The 18,440-nt window shown below is 39.8% G+C and overlaps 1 protein-coding gene across 7 annotated transcripts in view; it reads left to right on the top strand.

Annotated features, from left to right (window-relative positions):
• Nucleotides 1-18,440, top strand: part of CTNND2 (catenin delta 2) — a 681,093-nt gene that overhangs the window by 586,904 nt on the left and 75,749 nt on the right. For all 7 annotated transcript variants that reach the window (XM_056332605.1, XM_056332606.1, XM_056332603.1 and 4 more), the window contains one exon: nucleotides 6,065-6,238. In XM_056332605.1, the coding sequence (XP_056188580.1) occupies nucleotides 6,065-6,238 (174 nt within the window). The remainder of the gene's footprint in view (nucleotides 1-6,064; nucleotides 6,239-18,440) is intronic.

Below are 18,440 nucleotides of genomic sequence, written 5' to 3'. Positions count from 1 at the left end.
GTTAAAAGAACCCACGGTCATTCTTCTCTTCGGCAGTTTACCAGAGCTCAGACAGGTTCCTGAGGTGTATGCTTTGTCATACAAGTGTAATGCTGGAAGAGACTCAAAACTTCCAAAGATGTGCAATAAAAACTAGGTATAGCATTGGTATTACCTATGGAAAAACAGAAAACAAAACTTCTGTGAAGGCCTCGAGAAAAGTGAGACTCGCCTGACTATTTCTGAGACCCCAAGGGCTGTAATTCCCTGCTGTCACCATTGTTATATCCTCTCTGCTGCTTACCTGTGATCTGCTGCTTACCTGTGATCAGCTGCTACTGAGCCCTCACCCCACAAAGCCCTCCAGCTGGTGAGGTTTTTGTCTCCAACTAGGACATTGTTAACATTGACCTCTCTGCCTTGTATCATGCCACTCTTCAGATGGAAACTATTTTTTTCCATTGCTGAAAATTTTATCCCTGATGTTGGCATGTTCACTGCTGCCAACAGATTTATTCTTTGAGCTGTACAAGAAACAAAGCTTATGACAAAAAGCAGTTAGAGTAAATAAGGTGTATGGTCCAATTTCAGTGAAAGAATCAGGGAGTTGTCATTAATCCTTATTTTATTTCTTGCTATGCAGCCTGTTATATACACATGGCAATATTTAGTTTATTTTCCTTTCTTCACTGAGAAGAAATGAGCTGACTTTTAGGCTTTGCAGTCCTCGTGAGTTCCCCATCTGTGATCATTCTTGTCAACCCAGAATCTAGCCCAAAATCTGATTTTTGGTTGGAAGTGACACTTTTGAAATGAGCCTGACCTTTCCTTTCACTTTCTGTCAGGACCTTTAAGGTATAACAGCAACGTTTCAAGTTATATATCATTATGAATTGACTGGCACACCTCTTTAGCATGCTTGCTAAATGGGCTGCAAATTGTTCTATCCAGGTAAAATAGCAGGTTTAAGGCAGTAATATTTCAAAAAGAATAAAAAATTAATCTGTCAGATATGCTTTTTCATGTGGCAAGACCACTATTTTATCAGTACCGAGTGATACCAAATTAATAAGCACAGAAACAGAGAAATTGAGGTTGCTCCTCATTTAGCTAATAATCCTAACTGAGATTAGGGTTGAAAGGCTGTGTTGCCAGTACATTTGTCACAGGAAGGATATTACTTCCACTTGTTGCTTTCTTGTCTTGCACAGTATCATGTATGACCAAGTTGTTTTCAAAGTCAAAACTACAGGGTTATTAAATATAATTTGTATTTGTTGATTTGTGGAATGTAGTGCAAAGCCCATTAGCTTCAGTTTCCTGTGGAGTAGAGAGGAGTGTAGAGAAGCAGATATAGTTAGATGCCAAGGACCCTTGCCCTGGATTGAATTAATCCTGTTTTATTTGGGAGAGGTGTGGTTTAAAGTGAAGGCAAAATGCATAAATAAAATGAAATTATTTTTCTTAACTAAGTATAATAATAGTAAAAATTTGCATAAAGCCATTGATAAGTATTTTCAGAATGTAATATATAATCTGAAGTATAATTTAGGTTCATAACTCAGATTAATAATAAAGATTCAAAACCTTGGAACATTCTGAAAGCATTCCAAACATATTTCCCCAAATGGTAAACGTTGTTGCAACAAACTGGGGAGGTTACTGTTACTTATGCAATAAACTATATCCAGTAATTGCCCAGTTTTGTTGGGACTCCATGGTGCTGGACCACAGCAGCTCTGCCCTCTCCCACCCTACTCCTCTTGTCGCTGTGTCAGTAGACACCTTCATTATATTCACCAGCTTTCTTTAGGTCTGGATGTCTAAACTGAAATTTGACTTGATGTAAACAGTGGCATTCCTGCCTCCAATGTATCGGCTGCATGTATTCCCATCACCCCTTAAAGCAAGCTCTGTGATTTTGATGATTTTTTTTGTTGTTGTTGCTTAATGTTAGATTTCTGCTCTTGACAACATTGCCAATGCACCTCTTGCACAAAGGCTTCCAAAAGAGGTTGTTGGACTGACATGCCTAGGGACAGCTGCCATAGACTGCCACAGCCACTAAGATATGCAGGCTGAGAAATCGTTGTCCTCTTAAGGGTCTGTTAGTTTAAAAGTCTTCAGCATTTCAAAAGTGCTTTTGGTGATCCCTGTTTAGTTGCTGATACAAATTTTGTCAGTGCTGCTGTAAAGAGCATCGCTACAGCATTATCAGACTACCTCAAATGTCTAGGGTCATTGGAGAGAGATCAAGAAGGTTTTAGTCATTGCTGGGTTTTGTTTGAGTTTTTTCCTGATTTTTCTTTTTTTATGGTAGTGGTATTTTACACATCCTAGAGAAAGGGAAGTACTCGTATTTAATAAATAAAAAGAAAACACTGTTGTTTTGTTACCACAGGAAAGCCCATTGTCATATGATACTCCTTATAACAAACCCCACCAACCTGAGGTTGTTAGTACAAAAACTAAAATACCTCTTACTGAGTTGAAGCTTTCCCTGCTATTCAGTACAGTCACACTATAAGAAGTGAAGAAATGAGAAAGAAGGCAGTAGATATCTGTTGTGTGGCACAGGGGAGCATCTTGATGGGTGGCATTTTTCTCCTCTGAGTTCCTTAGTAATGTGAGAACTTTGGAAACTTTGTAAGAGTATTCTTACTCTCAAAAGTCTGTTGTTCTTAAGGATCTTTATATTTGGCTTTTTATTCTTCTTGACTTTCATCCCTGTTTTTTGCACCAGTTTCAGGAAATGAGAGATTTGTATCTCACCCACATAACAGTTTGTCAGCTTCAACCATAATATATGTGGGTAATTTCAGCTGAAGGAGGCAAGCCTGGAAGGAGTATTTGTTTGCGACTTTTTTATCCTCCTTAGCATAAGCTAGGAAGAGTAATTGCATGGAGTCATCCTCTTTTTCAGAGGCTCCTACTACCTCCACAGCCTGTCTCAAATAGACCTTACTGATCATTCTCCATGGTCTGCAACAATACAGTAATCTTTCCAGTAATTCCCTGGGTAGAGTTGTTTAGCATGCTGCCTTGGTTCATTGATATTGAGCAATGTGAACTGCAAAGCAGCTTCTGTCATGCCTCAGCCACCATTTGAGAAAATGGACATATTGTGTGGGGGAAAGTACTTTTTTTGCTCAGGTAATTGATGTTTATATTTATGAAATATAAAATCAATAGGTGAAGATCAGCTCCTTTGCAAGAGCTTCTTTTCTGACCTGTATCAATCCTGCGTGCCCTGCAGCAGTTGGACTGTACAGCTGCAGGCATTGGTTTCAACTATGCAGAAGACGCCAGAAGCCATTAAGTCCTACAGTGAAGGGTTAGCTGAGGTCAGGCATGCAGGACCAGAGAGGAACTGAAACAAGGAGTATGTGACAGGGCATGGTTGCTTGCGCCCTCTACCTCCTAGAAACTGGCTACAGTTCTGTCACTATTGCACAACATTGAAGAGGCTACCATAGAGACAGCACGTATGTTACGTATAGTTGGTGGTGACACTCTCCCTGTGCATGCTGCTCAGGTGTTCTGGACACACACACCACGTCTGAAGAATAGTGCAGGTCATTATCCAATGTCACTGGATTTATTGTGCCTTCACTGCATATGCATTTGCGGTACCAAAGACTTCCATCACGCTTACAAGGACCCTGAGGCATCGCTGTGTCTTGAGAAAAAGGTCTTCCTGCAGAGTTGGTGATAAATTAATGCAGTTGTGCTAAAAGTGAGTTGCAAGAATGGCAGGGAAAGGCAGTAATTTGTCTCACAATTTTAAAAAATGTTTTCTCCTTACTGGACAGAAAGGCAAAACCACATTAAATATTAATTTATCTGCAAGTGTCATTTGTAGTGCTTTATATGTACCAGCACAGCATGAACATATATATGGCTCTATTTGTATCAGCTGATTTTCAGTAGTCCTTGGGCTTCGAAGAGTGTTAGATACTGAAATTTAAAAAAAAAAAAAAGTTATATGACAGAAAAAGTATTGGGTAGATCTGATACATTTGATACATTATATGTACTTTATCCCTGAAATAATACAGTGAATACCTTGTGCAGACACTACGCAGTTGCATAATGCATCCATAATTCATGCAAACTGGAACAAGATGAGTGAAGACCTGAATTTATACCCTTGGACATCACAGGTTGTTCATTAAGTAAGATACAGAGCCTAAATCTGGTGTGAGGTTAGGTTTGACCTGTCAGATGTGTTTCTGATTTGTTTTCCAAAAAATTCCAAAAGCACAAATGATTGGATTCCAAGAGTTAAAATAAGAAGCAGGTGTTAATGTATTTTTTATGAGCTGACAAGAAGGCATTTCTGACAAGGATGGTGATTTATATGGAGAAAAAAGGAGAACTGAGTCGCATATAGTGACATCACCCTATTGGTTTAAAGGCAGAAATGTATTAAAACATTCAAAGGCACAGCCCTGTAATGGTGTCATGTAAAGAGTTTGTTTCTCCAGAAGGCAATTTTCCTGTAGTTTCTTAACCACCACTGGGTATTGCTGTGCCAGTTCTTTTAAACTATGGTAACTTTTGTCCAATGCAGTAAATTTCACATCCGAGCAGCTTTCTGGTTTTCAGTAACTGTTCATGTGTATTAAATGGTCCCACTATCGTTCCACTTTGGTGTTTGTTCTGCTTTTATTTACAAAAAAATGTTGGTTTGAGTTCTCAATGGTAGTAATCTAGCAAAACCTAAAGTTCTGTTAGTTGTTATTAGATAAGACTTGATTGATTGTCCCTTAAACTGCATGTAAATTTTTAGAGTTAGCTTAAATAAAATTATGATAGACATTTCCTGAAAAGGTCTTTTCCAGTGCAGGTATTGTTGTGTTTGACTCATAACTAATTGAATTAACTGTTGCAGATCTAAACAAGGAGTTAATTTGACTTGCACTATCTTTTTATTTCTAGTAGATGTTTAATGTTTTGATACATATTTTTTATCTATATAATCACAGTAAGCTCTAACCCAAGGCGTTAAAAGTTTTACTTTGTACCATGTCATGCAGTCGGGACATGTCAGAGGTGTTAGAAAAGAGATTTTCTTAAAAAGCCAGGGCTTCTTCCTAACAGTGGTATGAAGGCTATGAATTTTCTAAATCCCTTTATCTGTTCAAAGCAAACCAAAATATACATTACATATATAGATAGAAATCACATTTAAGATGTCATTAAAAGTGCATTCCGCATCTCACTTTTGTTTAAATAAGAAAAAAAAATGTCCTGGAATTTTCTTCTTTTAATATGTTTCATGCTTGAGTGTGAGCATTGTGCATGCCACTGGAGAGGTGGATCCCTATTTTCCTGGCATAAAGTTTCTCTTTCTGGTAAAAATGATTTTGTGCAATAACCTGCTTGTTGTCCAGGTTTTAATATTGCCCATTTTGGATATCAGACTATGGTTATTTTCATGGCAAAACTCTTTACGTGATGAGAGCAAGAGTCTGTTTTGTGACAGGTGTTTCTACCAACTACATCAGAGTCTCAGACCGTACAGCTGGCTGGTGTATGGCCGAGGCCTCCAGCACTCTCATGGTGAGAAGCCAGAAGTTGTGCAGTTGAGGAAGACTTGTCACACTTGGGCCTTTCAGGGGCTGGAGGGCTCATGGCATTGAATGATTTAGTTTTCCACAACAGTGTTTCATGTTGTTCATTTTTCCCTTATGAGAAGAGAGAGAATGCAGAGAAGTGAGTAGGATGTGAAAAAGGAAAATCTCTTCTTCCCGTGCAAGTTCTAGATTTGCCTCTTTAAGATACGTTCACATCACTGGGCTTCTGTTCCCACCCAAAAAAGTAAATGCAGTGAAAAGTGTTTTTATGTCAACTAGCTAAAACCCTGTGATATCTGCCAGTGCTCTAGCTCTTTTATAAGGAGTGTTGAGTAGGAAATTTGGTTTCTCTATGAAGAATCACATGATAAGCTAAAATTGAGAATGGCTGCTTGTGGGCAGATGCCTTCGCGCACACACACACATAGATGTTACAGCTTCAGCTGAGGCAATTCTTAAGTATTTCACTGTTCCTTGCTAACAATCTGATTTGCTCTTTCCAACAGTGGGATGGCGTAGGACCTCTCCCAGACTGTGCAGAACCACCCAAAGGAATCCAGATGCTGTGGCACCCTTCAATAGTCAAACCCTACCTCACACTTCTTTCTGAGTGCTCAAATCCAGACACGCTGGAGGGGGCAGCAGGGGCACTGCAGAACTTGGCTGCTGGGAGTTGGAAGGTAGGAGTATTAACCTGATACCGTCTTCCTTTTTCAGTTCAGAACCCCCCCTACAGATGACAGTAAATTGGTGATATAAATGTATCTGAATGCTCCTGGTAGTGGAATAACCTTCTGTTTTCACACAATTATTGGCAGACAAATTGAAGGTGGTATTTTAAGTCCACTGAATTGATACAGATAGTGATATCGTAGCAAAAGTCAGCATACAACAGAGAAAATCACATTGGTCAAGTCAAATATGAAAAATTGCCACTGAAAACCAATATCCAAATGAGGAGAAGCAGCTTCTTTGTGAATCTGGGTGACAGAGCTATGAAAAATGAGCCAAGAATACCACCGGTGACAATCAAATGAAACCATATTGTTTTGTCACTGCAGAAACTGGTTGGCATTCTGTCTTTTAAGAGTGCCAGGCAAGAGTAGAGCAAAATATAAATGATGTGACACCAACACCAGTAATCTTACCATCTACTTTTTTTTTTTTTTTTTAAATAAGACATTATTAAAATAAGACAATGATATGATTAAATGTGTACAATGAGCAAGGAAATGCTCAATCAAGGCACTGTATTCCAGCTAATCCTGCTTTTCAATTATATACAAAAGATCCATTTTTCTCTCTTGTATCATTTGCAGTGAACTGAGGAAAAAATTAAGAACTCATTTATTAGATTTCGAAAATATTCCTATATTTAGAACAAATCAGTAAAATCCAAGATAACAGTTGACCCTGGTATACTTTTTAGGGCAATTCCTTCTTTGCTTTCCTGATGTTAAACTAGTTTGATGGGGTGAAAGTACTAACTCTCTAACCCTATTGTATAAATATAATGCATTGATTTTAAGTTAACTTTCGGTGGGAATTCTTCTCATTTACTATGAAAACACACACATATGGCAAAATGCAGTTACCAAAGTTATGTCTCAGAAGGTATCCTGTTTGCTTTGAAGCAGCTGGGCATTGGTATATGATATGTATATACCAATTTAATTAGACATTAATTTTGAAATGTTAGCCCTGATGCTAATAAATTTGGTATTTTCCCCTGTAAAGTTTTAGTGGAAGTTGAGTTGGCACATTCAGTAGATCTTCAGAGACACATGGGGTTTTTTCAACACTGTGTTCCTCCAGACTTACTAGCCTTTGACTGTTACGCTCAGAGTGACATATGAAATGAGTAACCAAGTATCTGTCCAGTGATTTTTTTTCCTGCAAAGTGCTATGTATACGCTGTGCTTGAAAATCATTATACTTCTTTTGTTCTTGTATTGCGGACCACATCAGATTGTGTAATCCTGGCACAGAAACATGATAAATGTATTTTGTGCCTCTGGGAATGGGTGTAGCCCTGGTCCAAATGAGAAAACAATGTGTGCATATTTGCCAGGACCAATAGAGTGCTAAAATCCAAGTGATGCCCCTTCTCCCATTTCTAATAAACCTGTGTACCTGTCATTTTTTAGTTGGCAGAAGTATACAGGGAGGGGCAGGAAGGCTCCGCAGAGCTCTTTGGCAAGTGCCACATTAGAAAAACTGATTTGAACTTTAATACTTTCTGTGCTGATACCACTGGAAAAGCTCAGTTGTTCTTGTGTTCCTCTATTTTTCTAAAGATTCACCAATTTCATTACAAGTGATGTGCAGACACGGAATGAATATCCTTAATTTCACATGTCATACTAGCCATTTTTGTGAGGGGAATAATCCTCTTTGGGGATTACATAAGCATTGATGTTTCCACCTTTTGACCTCTTTTCCACTGCTGCAGTCTTCTGGATATAAAATGACTGAAATAAAAGGTAGAAAACTCTTAAAAGAAGAGGCTGTTCCTAAAAGACATGTTCATTTTTTTAGCTCCTCCAAGAAATAGTATAAAGAATGGGAATTTATTTTTTTTTTCCACTTAAAGTATTTCAAGAAGAACTTCTATGATGGACTGAAAAAGAAAAAGAACAAACTACATGAAAATAAATAATATTGCTATTAATAACAAAAGCAATTGTGGGGGTTTTCCCCAATTAGCATTATTTTACTGCCAGAAAAATCCCAGAATATATGAGGCAGCCAAGGCACCAGGCATGCTCACCTACTTTCAAAGGTACGGCCCCTGCTGGAAAAAAAAATACGGTGAAGTTCAGAGTAATTCTTTCCTAGCTGTTTCATCCTTTTGGTTCCTCTGATATAAAGCCTTTTAATCCTCTTTGATGACCATGAGGTAACACTTTTAACACAGGCAGTGCTTAGCCAGTGCCATTATGAACAGAAAGTGAGCAGATAAAAGGAACCCTGAATAATTTTTAAAAAAATAAAAAATAGTCTAGGGGATTTAGATAAATGTCTGCCACTAGAATTAACAGATGATATGTGTCTAAATTCTCTAGACTGCTTTTGAAAATTCCAAACACAAAAAGAAAGCAGCAGGACATAGCTTTAAGGATTAACAGCTGTGAGAGGCTGAAAGTTTTAATTATTTCAGGGAATATAGTTTCTCATTGATAAATACACAAAAAATCAACACATGCATATAATAAATCTTAATCTGTAGGACATTTTTAGCACTGTTTCAGTTGCAGGAATTCCTTCTAAAGCCAGATACTAACAAAAAAGTAAAAAGTTTGTCATACATATCTATTTGCTACGTCAAGATAAAACAGTCTGGACCAAAGTCTTACCATATATTACCCAATTACCCATCTGCAAAATAAACCTTTTTTTTTTTTTTTTTTTTACAATGACTAATACAACATTTGGTCTGTGCAATTATTATTAGAACCAAGACAATCTATAACAAATCAAAAATGGAGTGTATTGGTGACAAACACATTAACAGGTCCAAGTGAAAGTTTACCATTAAAACAGGATTCTGATCTGAGAAATGTGGAAGGGGATTTTCAGTGCAAAACTTTAAGCCGGGATAGATCATGTCTGTGATCTATGACTTTGCTGTATATTCTGTATTTGCTGTATATTCTGGTTCTGAAGAAAAGATTGACAGCTTATCTACAAAGCAGAACTCATTTTGGAAGAGGCTGTTTCAGGTTTATATGGAGGTTCATTCATGTCGCTCTTCTGCGCTAAGATGTTACATAGGGAGGACAGTGGTATTGGAATCTGAAGGAAGCAGGCCTGTTTCTTTCATGGAAAAGTACATGTGTCTTCGGTTTTCTCATTTTTATTCATGTCCTTACTTGATGCATGCAATGCAGTGGAAAATATGAATGGCCTTTCTGGAACAATATATATGGAGACAGCATTATATATAATGTATGTAATATGTAAGCCTTTGGGGGAGATGTGACAGTTTTCCACGTTGCTTCCAGGATACCACCTTGTTTGAGGTCTGACGGCTGCTCTACACAGTGGCCTGTGATGCTAGCAGTTGGTCACTGCACGTCCCCCTCCTGACGGGGCTGCTGGCCATTGGCAGTACGCACTCCAAGTACACATGCAGCCTGACAGCCTGCAGGTCGGGTTGTCAGCACTGTATGTGCACACACCTGCCCCATTCTGCAGAATTCAGCTGCTACCTGGGGCTGGGTGGGTTTCTGTTTCAGTGGAGTCATTGCTTCCCAAAATATTTTCTCCCATCAAATCGTAACGTGGGTTATTTCACCATATCCAAAACTGCCTACAGGCAGAAGAAGCAATGTGTAAAAAACAATGGCTATTGATTTTGGTTTTGCTTTCTTTCATTGCCACTCTGAGATACATTTTTTTCTCAAAAGTAGACTTTTTCTAATTATACTTATTATTAACTTCTATTTTAAAGCTACTTAGTAATATCAAATAAAAATCTAGGCAAATACACTCCTCATCAAGCTTACCTGGAGTTTTCCCTGAGGGAATAAGCCTTGAGACATGCCTTTGGAAGCAGTGGAGACTCTTTGCTTACCATTAGGTATCAGCTTTCACTGGGAGCCCTGTTAGGTTTTCTTTGCCACTTAATTTGGGTTTAATCAAGTTTGTCCAAAATGCACAAATAAAAATAGGTCTACTGACTCACTCAGCTGTATTCCAAAGATATTTCCCTGCTTATTAAGAAATTTCTTTCACTGTAACACGTCAAACCTGAAGTCTTTTCTGCAACCTCATACCATTATTTACTTTAATACCTTGGATTAAAAAAATTACAAGGTATAAAATTACAGGACTCATAGTGTAAAAGGAAATCTGCACAGACCTTTTTATATGTAGTCTGGCATCAGTATTTTTCCTTAGATGGTGGGAATAAAAGTGGTGAGTTCTTTTTAGTTTTCACCTTGTTCAATAGGCTATTAATACATCAAATATACTGAGCATGTAAAAAGTTATATGCAAAATGTCCTAGAGTTAATGATGTCAAGAATCCAAGGTTATGTCCCTTCTGAACAAAATTTGCCTCTCAGGAAGAAAGGAGATACTGTGGTATCTGTATATTACTGTCTGTCTATATGTCTCTAACAGCTAAGTTTAGGCTGATGTCTGTTTATCTGCCAGAGACATTTCTGTAATGCCAGTTGCCCAGAACCATGTCTAGATGTTTTTTTGACTGTCTCCAAGGATGGAGACTCCAGAACCTCTCTGGGCGAACTGTGCCAGTGCTTGGTCACCCTCGCAGTGAAAAAGCATTTCCTGATGTTCTGCAAACCTCCTGTGTGTGTTTGTTCCCATTGCCTCTGGTCCTCCAGTATTGTCTTTGCTATTACATGCAGTTAAAAACATAGTGTTGGCACCACAAGTAGGATTTCCTTAGTTTTCTCAAACCCTTAAAAATAATTTCTTCATTCATATTGGCCCTGTTTTGTTTTAAAATACTATCATAACTTATATAGCTGGTACATACCTTTTAAAACCAAGAAACAAAACCTTACTATGTTTCTGTTGGCAACTCAATGGCTTACATTAGAACAGGTAGCACGGGGTCTCTGGGCCTTGGTTGCTCCCTTCTGGGTGCCCAGTCTTCTGTCACAGATAGTTTTCAGGCTTTACAAACTTACCTCATCTGCTTTAATGACAGGATGGCCAGCTTAATTTTCCCAAGTGTCTGTTCATGGAATCATAGAATTGTTTAAGTTACAAAAGACCCTTAAGATCAAGTCCAGCTGTTAACCTGACACTGCCAAGTCCACCACTAAACCATGTCCCTAAGTGCACATCTAGTCATTTTTTAAATACCTCCAGGGATGATCACTCAACCACCTCCCTGGGCAGCCTGCTCCAATGCTTGACAACCATTTATATGAAGAAATTTTTCATAATATCCAATCTAAACCTCCCCTGGCACAACTTGAGGCCATTTGCTCTCATCCTGTCATTACCTGGGAGAAGAGGCCAACCTCCACCTGCCCACAGCCTCCTTTCAGGGAGCTCTGGAGAGCATTAAGGTCCCCCCTGAGCCTCCTCTTCTCCAGGCTAAACAACCCCAGTTCCCTCAGCCGCTCCTCACAAGACTTGTGCCCCAGACCCTTCACCAGCTTCATTGCCCATCTCTGGACACACTCCAGCACCTCTACATCCCTCTTGCAGTGAGGGGCCCAAAACCAAACACAGTATTTGAGGTGCAGCCTCACCAGTGCCCAGTACAGGGGGACAGTCACTTCCCTTGTCCTGCTGGCCACACAGTTTCTGATACCAGCCAGGGTGCTGTTGGCCTTCTTGGCCACCTGGGCACACTGCTGGCTCATGTTCAGCCAGCTGTCAGCCAGCACCCCCAGGGCCTTTGCCTCCAGGCAGCTTTGCAGCCACTCTGCCCCAAGCCTGTAGCATTGCATGGGGTTGTTGTGACCCAGGGGCAGGACCTGGCACTTCTCCTTGTTGAACCTCATACCATTGTTCTCAGCCCATCGGTCCAGCCTGTCCAGATCCCTCTGCAGAGCCTCCTGCCCTCCAGCAGATCAACACTCCCCCACAACTTGGTGTCATCTGCAAAGTTAGTGAGGGTACGCTCCATCCCCTCATCCAGATCATTGATTAAGATATTAAACAAAACTGGCCCCAATACTGAGCCCTGGGGAACACCACTTGTGACGAGTCACTGGCTGCATGTTACTCCATTCACCACCACTCTTTAGGTCCGGCCATGAAGCTGTACTTTTACCGACTGAACAACATACCACGTCCAAGCCATGAGCAGCCACTTTCTCCAGGAGAATGCTGTGGGAGATGGTGTCAAAGGCTTTACTAAGGTCCAGGTAGACAACATCCACAGCCTTTCCCTCATCCACTAGGTGGGTCATCTTGCCACAGAAGGAGATCAGGTTCATCAAGCAGGACCTGCCTTTCGTAAACCCATGCTGGCTGAGCTTGATCACCTGGTTGTCCTGCACATGCCACATGACAGTGCTCAGGTTGATCTGCTCCATACCCTTCCCTGGCACCAGGGTCAGGCTGACAGGCCTGTAGTTCCCTGGATCCTCCTTCCTGCCTTTCTTGTAGATGGGCGTCACATTTGCTGACCTCCAGCCAACTGGGACCTCCTAGGTTAGCCAGGACTGCTGATAAATGATGGAGAGTGGCTTGGTGAGCTGCTCTGCCAGCTCCCTCAATGCCTTTGGGTGGATCCCATCTGGCCCCATAGACTTGTGTGTGCTTAAGTGGTGTAGCAGGTCGCTCACCATTTCCCCTTGAATTATGGGAGCTTCATGCTGCTCCCTGTCCTCATCTTCGCGCTCAGGGGCCTGGGTGCCATGAGAACAACTGGTGTTACTACTAACTTTGAGACAAAGAAGGCATTAAGTACTTCAGCCTTTTTTAATCCTTTGTCGGTATGTTTCTCCTGCATCCAATACAATATGGGGATTCTCTTTAGCTCTCCTTTCATTGACAATGTATTTAAAAGAAACATTTTTTTATAGTCTTTTATGGCAGTAGCCGGACTAATTTCTAGTTGGGCTTTGCCCCTTCTAATTTTCCTCCTCCTGCATAACCTCACAACACCCTTGTAGTTCCCCTGAGTTGCCTGCCCAAAGGTCATAAACTCTCTTTCCCGCCCCCCCCCCCCCCCCCCAGTTCCAGCCATAGCTCTCTGTTCAGCCAGGCTGATCTTCTTCCATGCCAGCTAATCTTTTGGCTTATGGGGTTGACCTGTTCCAGTGCCTTTAAGATTTCCTTGTTGAAGAATGTCCAGCCTTCATGGACTCCTTTGCCCTACAGGGCTGCCTCCCAAGGGGCTCTGTCAGCCAGTTTCCTGAACAAGCCAAAGGCAGCCCTCTGGATGTCCAAGGTAGCAGTTCTGCTGACCCCCCTCCTTAATTCTCCTTGGGCTCCTTTCCATCAGGAACAAGTGCTGCTCTATTTAAGGCCTGCAATCACGTGAGGCCATAGCATTCCTTGGCTAGCTCTTTCTACCTCCTTTCCTTTTCCTTCAATGTTTGATCATATTCAGCAGGGGATGATAAGGCTCTTTAGTTAGACAACTGAATGTCCCTGCCTTCAGTCCCCAACAGGTACATTACCCATGTGAATGGGGTTTATGGGTCATGGCCTGATCTCTTGAGGTAGCTAGATGCAATCTCAGTCTTTGTCCTGAGGCAAGCAACTACATTTATTTTCTTAATTCCATCCTAAAGAAATCTGACTCTCATGGGAGCAAGAGCTTCATTAAGTAACTTACTAGATAAGGAAACTGAAAACATAAAAGGGACTGATTCAGTCACAAGGTCAGTGCAGCAACTTCAAAGAGTGGTATGAAAAGAGTTTCAAGCGCCTTACCATCCAGATACTTGCAGATAATGAGTAATTATTGTTTAATGCAGCAGACATCTATGTTATCAATCTTCCTCAATTTATCAGGCAAGGACATATTGTGGGTTCCTTGCCAGACTTTCTGATGACTCTAGTTATTTCCATATTAACACTTTGGAGTTTCATCAATCTGTTCCAGGACAAAGTTTTTTGGATTACAGTGAAAAGGTTTATATTCATTTTCTCCAAAATGTTAATATTATGAATCCTTATGTGATAAAATGGAGAAGTCTGTTTGTAACACCTCACATAATCAACAAAGGGAAACTTTTTAAATAACCAATGCTTTCTTCTGTCAGATATTCTTACCTGGGTGGGATTCCCTCTCCTCCTCCACTCACCCCCCCACCCCCCATAGATGAGTCAAGATCAATTAATACAGGGAAACATATTGACTTGATAGGAAGGAAGACAACATTAAAGGGACAGGACAACATTCAAGAAGTGACACCTGCTGCTGCAGACACCCATATCACAGACATCTTGAGGAGGTTAGAGTGGACATCCGTTTGTGGAATGGGAGCATGGTAGCTCATGGTGTATTCATGCTCAAAGTGATCTCCTACTAAATGAGTTTGCTTCTCATGAGATGTGTCACTTTGGTCTCAAAGCCTGCCTTTAATGATACTAGGTACAGTATTCGGAAAAGTCATTATAACGGCTCTCAGATCATTTTGAATACACAGTATATACTTGTACTGCAGAACCAAGAATGATGAGGTGCAAGGGCAGTTCCTTCCAAACATTACCTTTCTCAAACATTTAAGATACTTTCTTTCAACACCATTTTAGTTTTTTCTTACTTATTTATTTACCTGTATATCTTTGCCCACCAGATTTTTTCTTGTCTCTTTAAGCTTGGCTAAGGTCATGGAGCAAGAGAACAGTAACCTATTAACACTTTTCTCTTGTCCAAGCACAAAGATGTGGAGAACTTACTGGTGGCCTACCAGATGGGATCATTTCTGAGAACAACACACTGCAGTTAGGGAGCAGAAAGTCCCCGGGAAGTGCTCACTCTCTTCAGAAACTGCAAAAAATTAATAAAGATTTCAGAGCCTTTCTCTCTGTCAGGTGGTGAGTTCTCAGGGATCCCAGCAGCGTTACTTGAGTAAAATAGACCTGTAATCTTCCAAGTGAAATGTAAAAATGTAAAAATACTCTCTTTTTTCCTGACACATGTATCACATTGAGTATGATCAAAGAGGAAGAGTGATCTTTGATTACTCATTGATCCTTGATTACTCAACATGCAGTTCTCTTCCATGGTCTATTGTTCCACTGCTGCTGGCAGACAGCCCCTTTCTAAGCTTCCCTTTGGAAATTCCAAGTCTCTGATCTTCCTGGTTCTGTTCGTAAGTTAGTTTGCTTTGTCATGCTTGCTGCCCTGATTTGGCTTTCATTTTGTAGTTTATATCTCAGCAATTTCTTTTACTATTCAGTATCTCAATAGTCTTTGAGTCACAGTCTTGAACTGTACCAATACAAAGCAAATTCTAGTCAAAACTGAAGTATGTGATGGTGAAATATCTTGGAGGTACTCTAATAACAGTGTTGTCAATGGCAGAAAAGTGAATGCATTCAAAATACCAAGTGAATACAGTTGTTGGTATTTCATGGTGATTTTTTTATGGGTTTATTTTGATAGGGTTTTTACTTTTTCATTTTGTGCTGGAAATGTCTTCTTTCTTTGTTTTTGTTTCATGTGATGCTGCTTCATAGAAGAATAAATAAAACAATATGAAACATTAAAAGGACTTAGCTGCCTTAAAGGCTTTTTATTTTTTTTGGAAAAAAAAAGGTTTCATCTAGATTAATTACTCTTTTGTTGGGTTTCAGCCTAATGTAATCTTAATCCCTAGAGGCATTCAGCTCTGGAAAGGGTCCTTCATAACAATAACCATGACAAACTAAAAAATAATTTTCCAGTTTACTCTATTTTTCTGCTTAATTACTATGACAAAAATAAAAAGGGAGCTACTAATGAAAGTGGACACAGAGATGCACTAGGTACCTTCAAAGTGAGGTATAGTAGTTATGCCCCCCAAATTCAATTATCTGTAAAAAGTATTCATGACAGATTGTGGCTCCTAGGTTTGTCTCTGATAATTTAGCCGCAATCTGATACAACAGTAATGATTTTATTGTATTTTTTTTCTCCTTATTCCCTCTAAAGTATTTGCTGTTCCCATAGGAGCCCTTGCTCTTTACAAACTGAACAGTTATTTGATCGTTGACACTACCACAGAGTTGTGGAGTAACAGGATGATTAAGTATATTGGCAGAGTGCCTCATTTACCTACTGATAGGCAGCAAACCCTTTGTCTCTTCTTTTTTTATGATTTTTCATCTCTTCTCTTTTATACTTCAGTGAGCTCATATTAGCAATTGACCTGCAATGTGGAAATGCAGGCGCGTTTCACAATGGCTTTAGGCAAACAAAAGGATCATCGGTATACGCAAGAGCAAATCAATTTTTCCATTCTCTTCAAGAATAAAATAGACATTTTGAAGCATCTCAATTTCAGCGTTCCTGAAATCCACACAGCGTAATTGCTTGCAGAGACTTTTTCTAATTGGCAGCTTAAGGAAAGAGACATATACAGTTCTTACCCCTTGCCACATGAAAAGTTCTCCAGAGACTGTTGAAACAATTAATAGACATTTCTGTGTTTCTGCCTAAGGTGCATGACTTGAAAACGCAGATGAAATGATAGCAAATCACACATTGAGGAGTCTGTGAACTTTTCCCAAAGCAGATGCCATCCTCTGGAAAAAGAGAGCTGTGAGGGGAGGAATGCACTGGGGAGAGGAGCAGTTTCATACCCAGTTTTCTGCCTTTCTCCCATTGTTTTATGTATGTGTGTGCATATGTGCATCTGTAAAACATTATATCTGTATTCTTCCCCTATGAAAACTTTGGAGCTGTATTTTTTATATGCAGTGAAAATTAATTTCTTCGTTACAGATGCTGAAAGCTCGCGTGTCATATATTCAGTAAGGAGGTTTATATTTTCTCTTTTTTTCATGCTGAATTCGTTCAGTGTTTCTCCTACATCATCTTCTACTCTCCCCAGGATCAAAAAAAGAACATTTTTTAATTTGTTTCTTTCAAACTTTTTTTTTTTGAATGGATGATGGAAACACTACACCCAAGAAGTCTTTTCTAAACCTGGGTTTCTTAAAACAAGTGCTTGTGTTTTCCCTTGTTAGCTGACTAAAAAAAATGAAAGGCAAACTGTTTACTGAGGTTCTAATATGGAGTGTTTTATAACAGAATGAATAATCTACAAGATCATTTTAGATTCTTTCTGATATTGAATAGATGCACATAAGGTGTTGGTTTTTTTTTTAAATAAACACCCCCACTGATTCCCCATGCAATCCATATTGGAGGCACTACATCTATGATGTACTTTTGCAATGAACATCAGCATCTTTCCATATACTGTGTGCTAGCTTGAACTCTCACCTCAACCAGACAGGCTCTCCCCTTTCTCAAAGTGGTCTCAGTGCTTACCATGAACTCCGGCAGTCACCTTATAATCACAGCAGACACAGTGGAGGCCTCCCCTGGGGGACGTGTAGAAAATACATCAATGGGAGTTTTTATGTGCAAAGAGCTATTGCTTTGGGTACACCCAGCTGCAGGTGAGAGCGTGTTTCACTAGCGGGTAAATACACGTTATTAAAACAGGAAGCTTAGAATGATTAATTTAGTACTTTCATAGCACTGAAGTCAAGGTATGGGAAAGAAAGTATTTTTTCAGCAAACTTACTGATCCTTAAGATGTATTTCAGTTTTTTTATCTGATGATCATCCTATACGCTGCTTCTGGAGAAGAGACTGGAGGGCAAAGTATAGAATTAAGATCTGTCAAGAATCCTGCTACCACTTCTCTCACCTAAGAGCTATTTGCTTTGCTGCAGAAAATCATGGCATATCTGTGTTTTAGACATGCTACATTACTGTGCTCAGTGATTCTGAGAACCCCGTGACCCATTTACCTGACTTGAAAGCTTATCGTGTTACCAGTTTCATCTACAGCAAAGTCCAGCCAGCTGGCTTTTGTTAGCATAGTTACTACAGAGGGAAAATAGTAAAATAATATTCTTTAAATGCCGATTTCTTTTCCTTTTGGCCAATTTCCCCTGAACGACATCACCTGGAATGTATTTGCACTTCAGATATTGCAACATTTCAGCCCTTGACTGTCTCCATTCTGGCTTTTGCCATTCGGGGCACCTGTCTATAGTATAAACAGATGCTGGCTTTTAAAGTGAGTGCTTCAGCTGTGGTAAGTACAAGTGGTACACAGAGGTTGAGCATGGTCTGCTGACAGTGAATGTGCTTACCTTTTTCTAATGCTTTGTTTTCATGGGATTTTTTTTTACTCTCTGTTTGTGGAGGAACACTATTGCAATGTAACTGTTCTTTAAGGCATGATAGAACTATTCTGTAAGGAAGATTTTTCA

This window comes from Falco biarmicus, chromosome 3 (genome assembly GCF_023638135.1).
Source record: "Falco biarmicus isolate bFalBia1 chromosome 3, bFalBia1.pri, whole genome shotgun sequence".
In the NCBI taxonomy this organism is placed as follows: domain Eukaryota; kingdom Metazoa; phylum Chordata; class Aves; order Falconiformes; family Falconidae; genus Falco; species Falco biarmicus.
The sequence above is the reverse complement of the archived record's forward strand: the minus strand, read 5'-3'. Positions and strand labels throughout refer to the sequence as shown.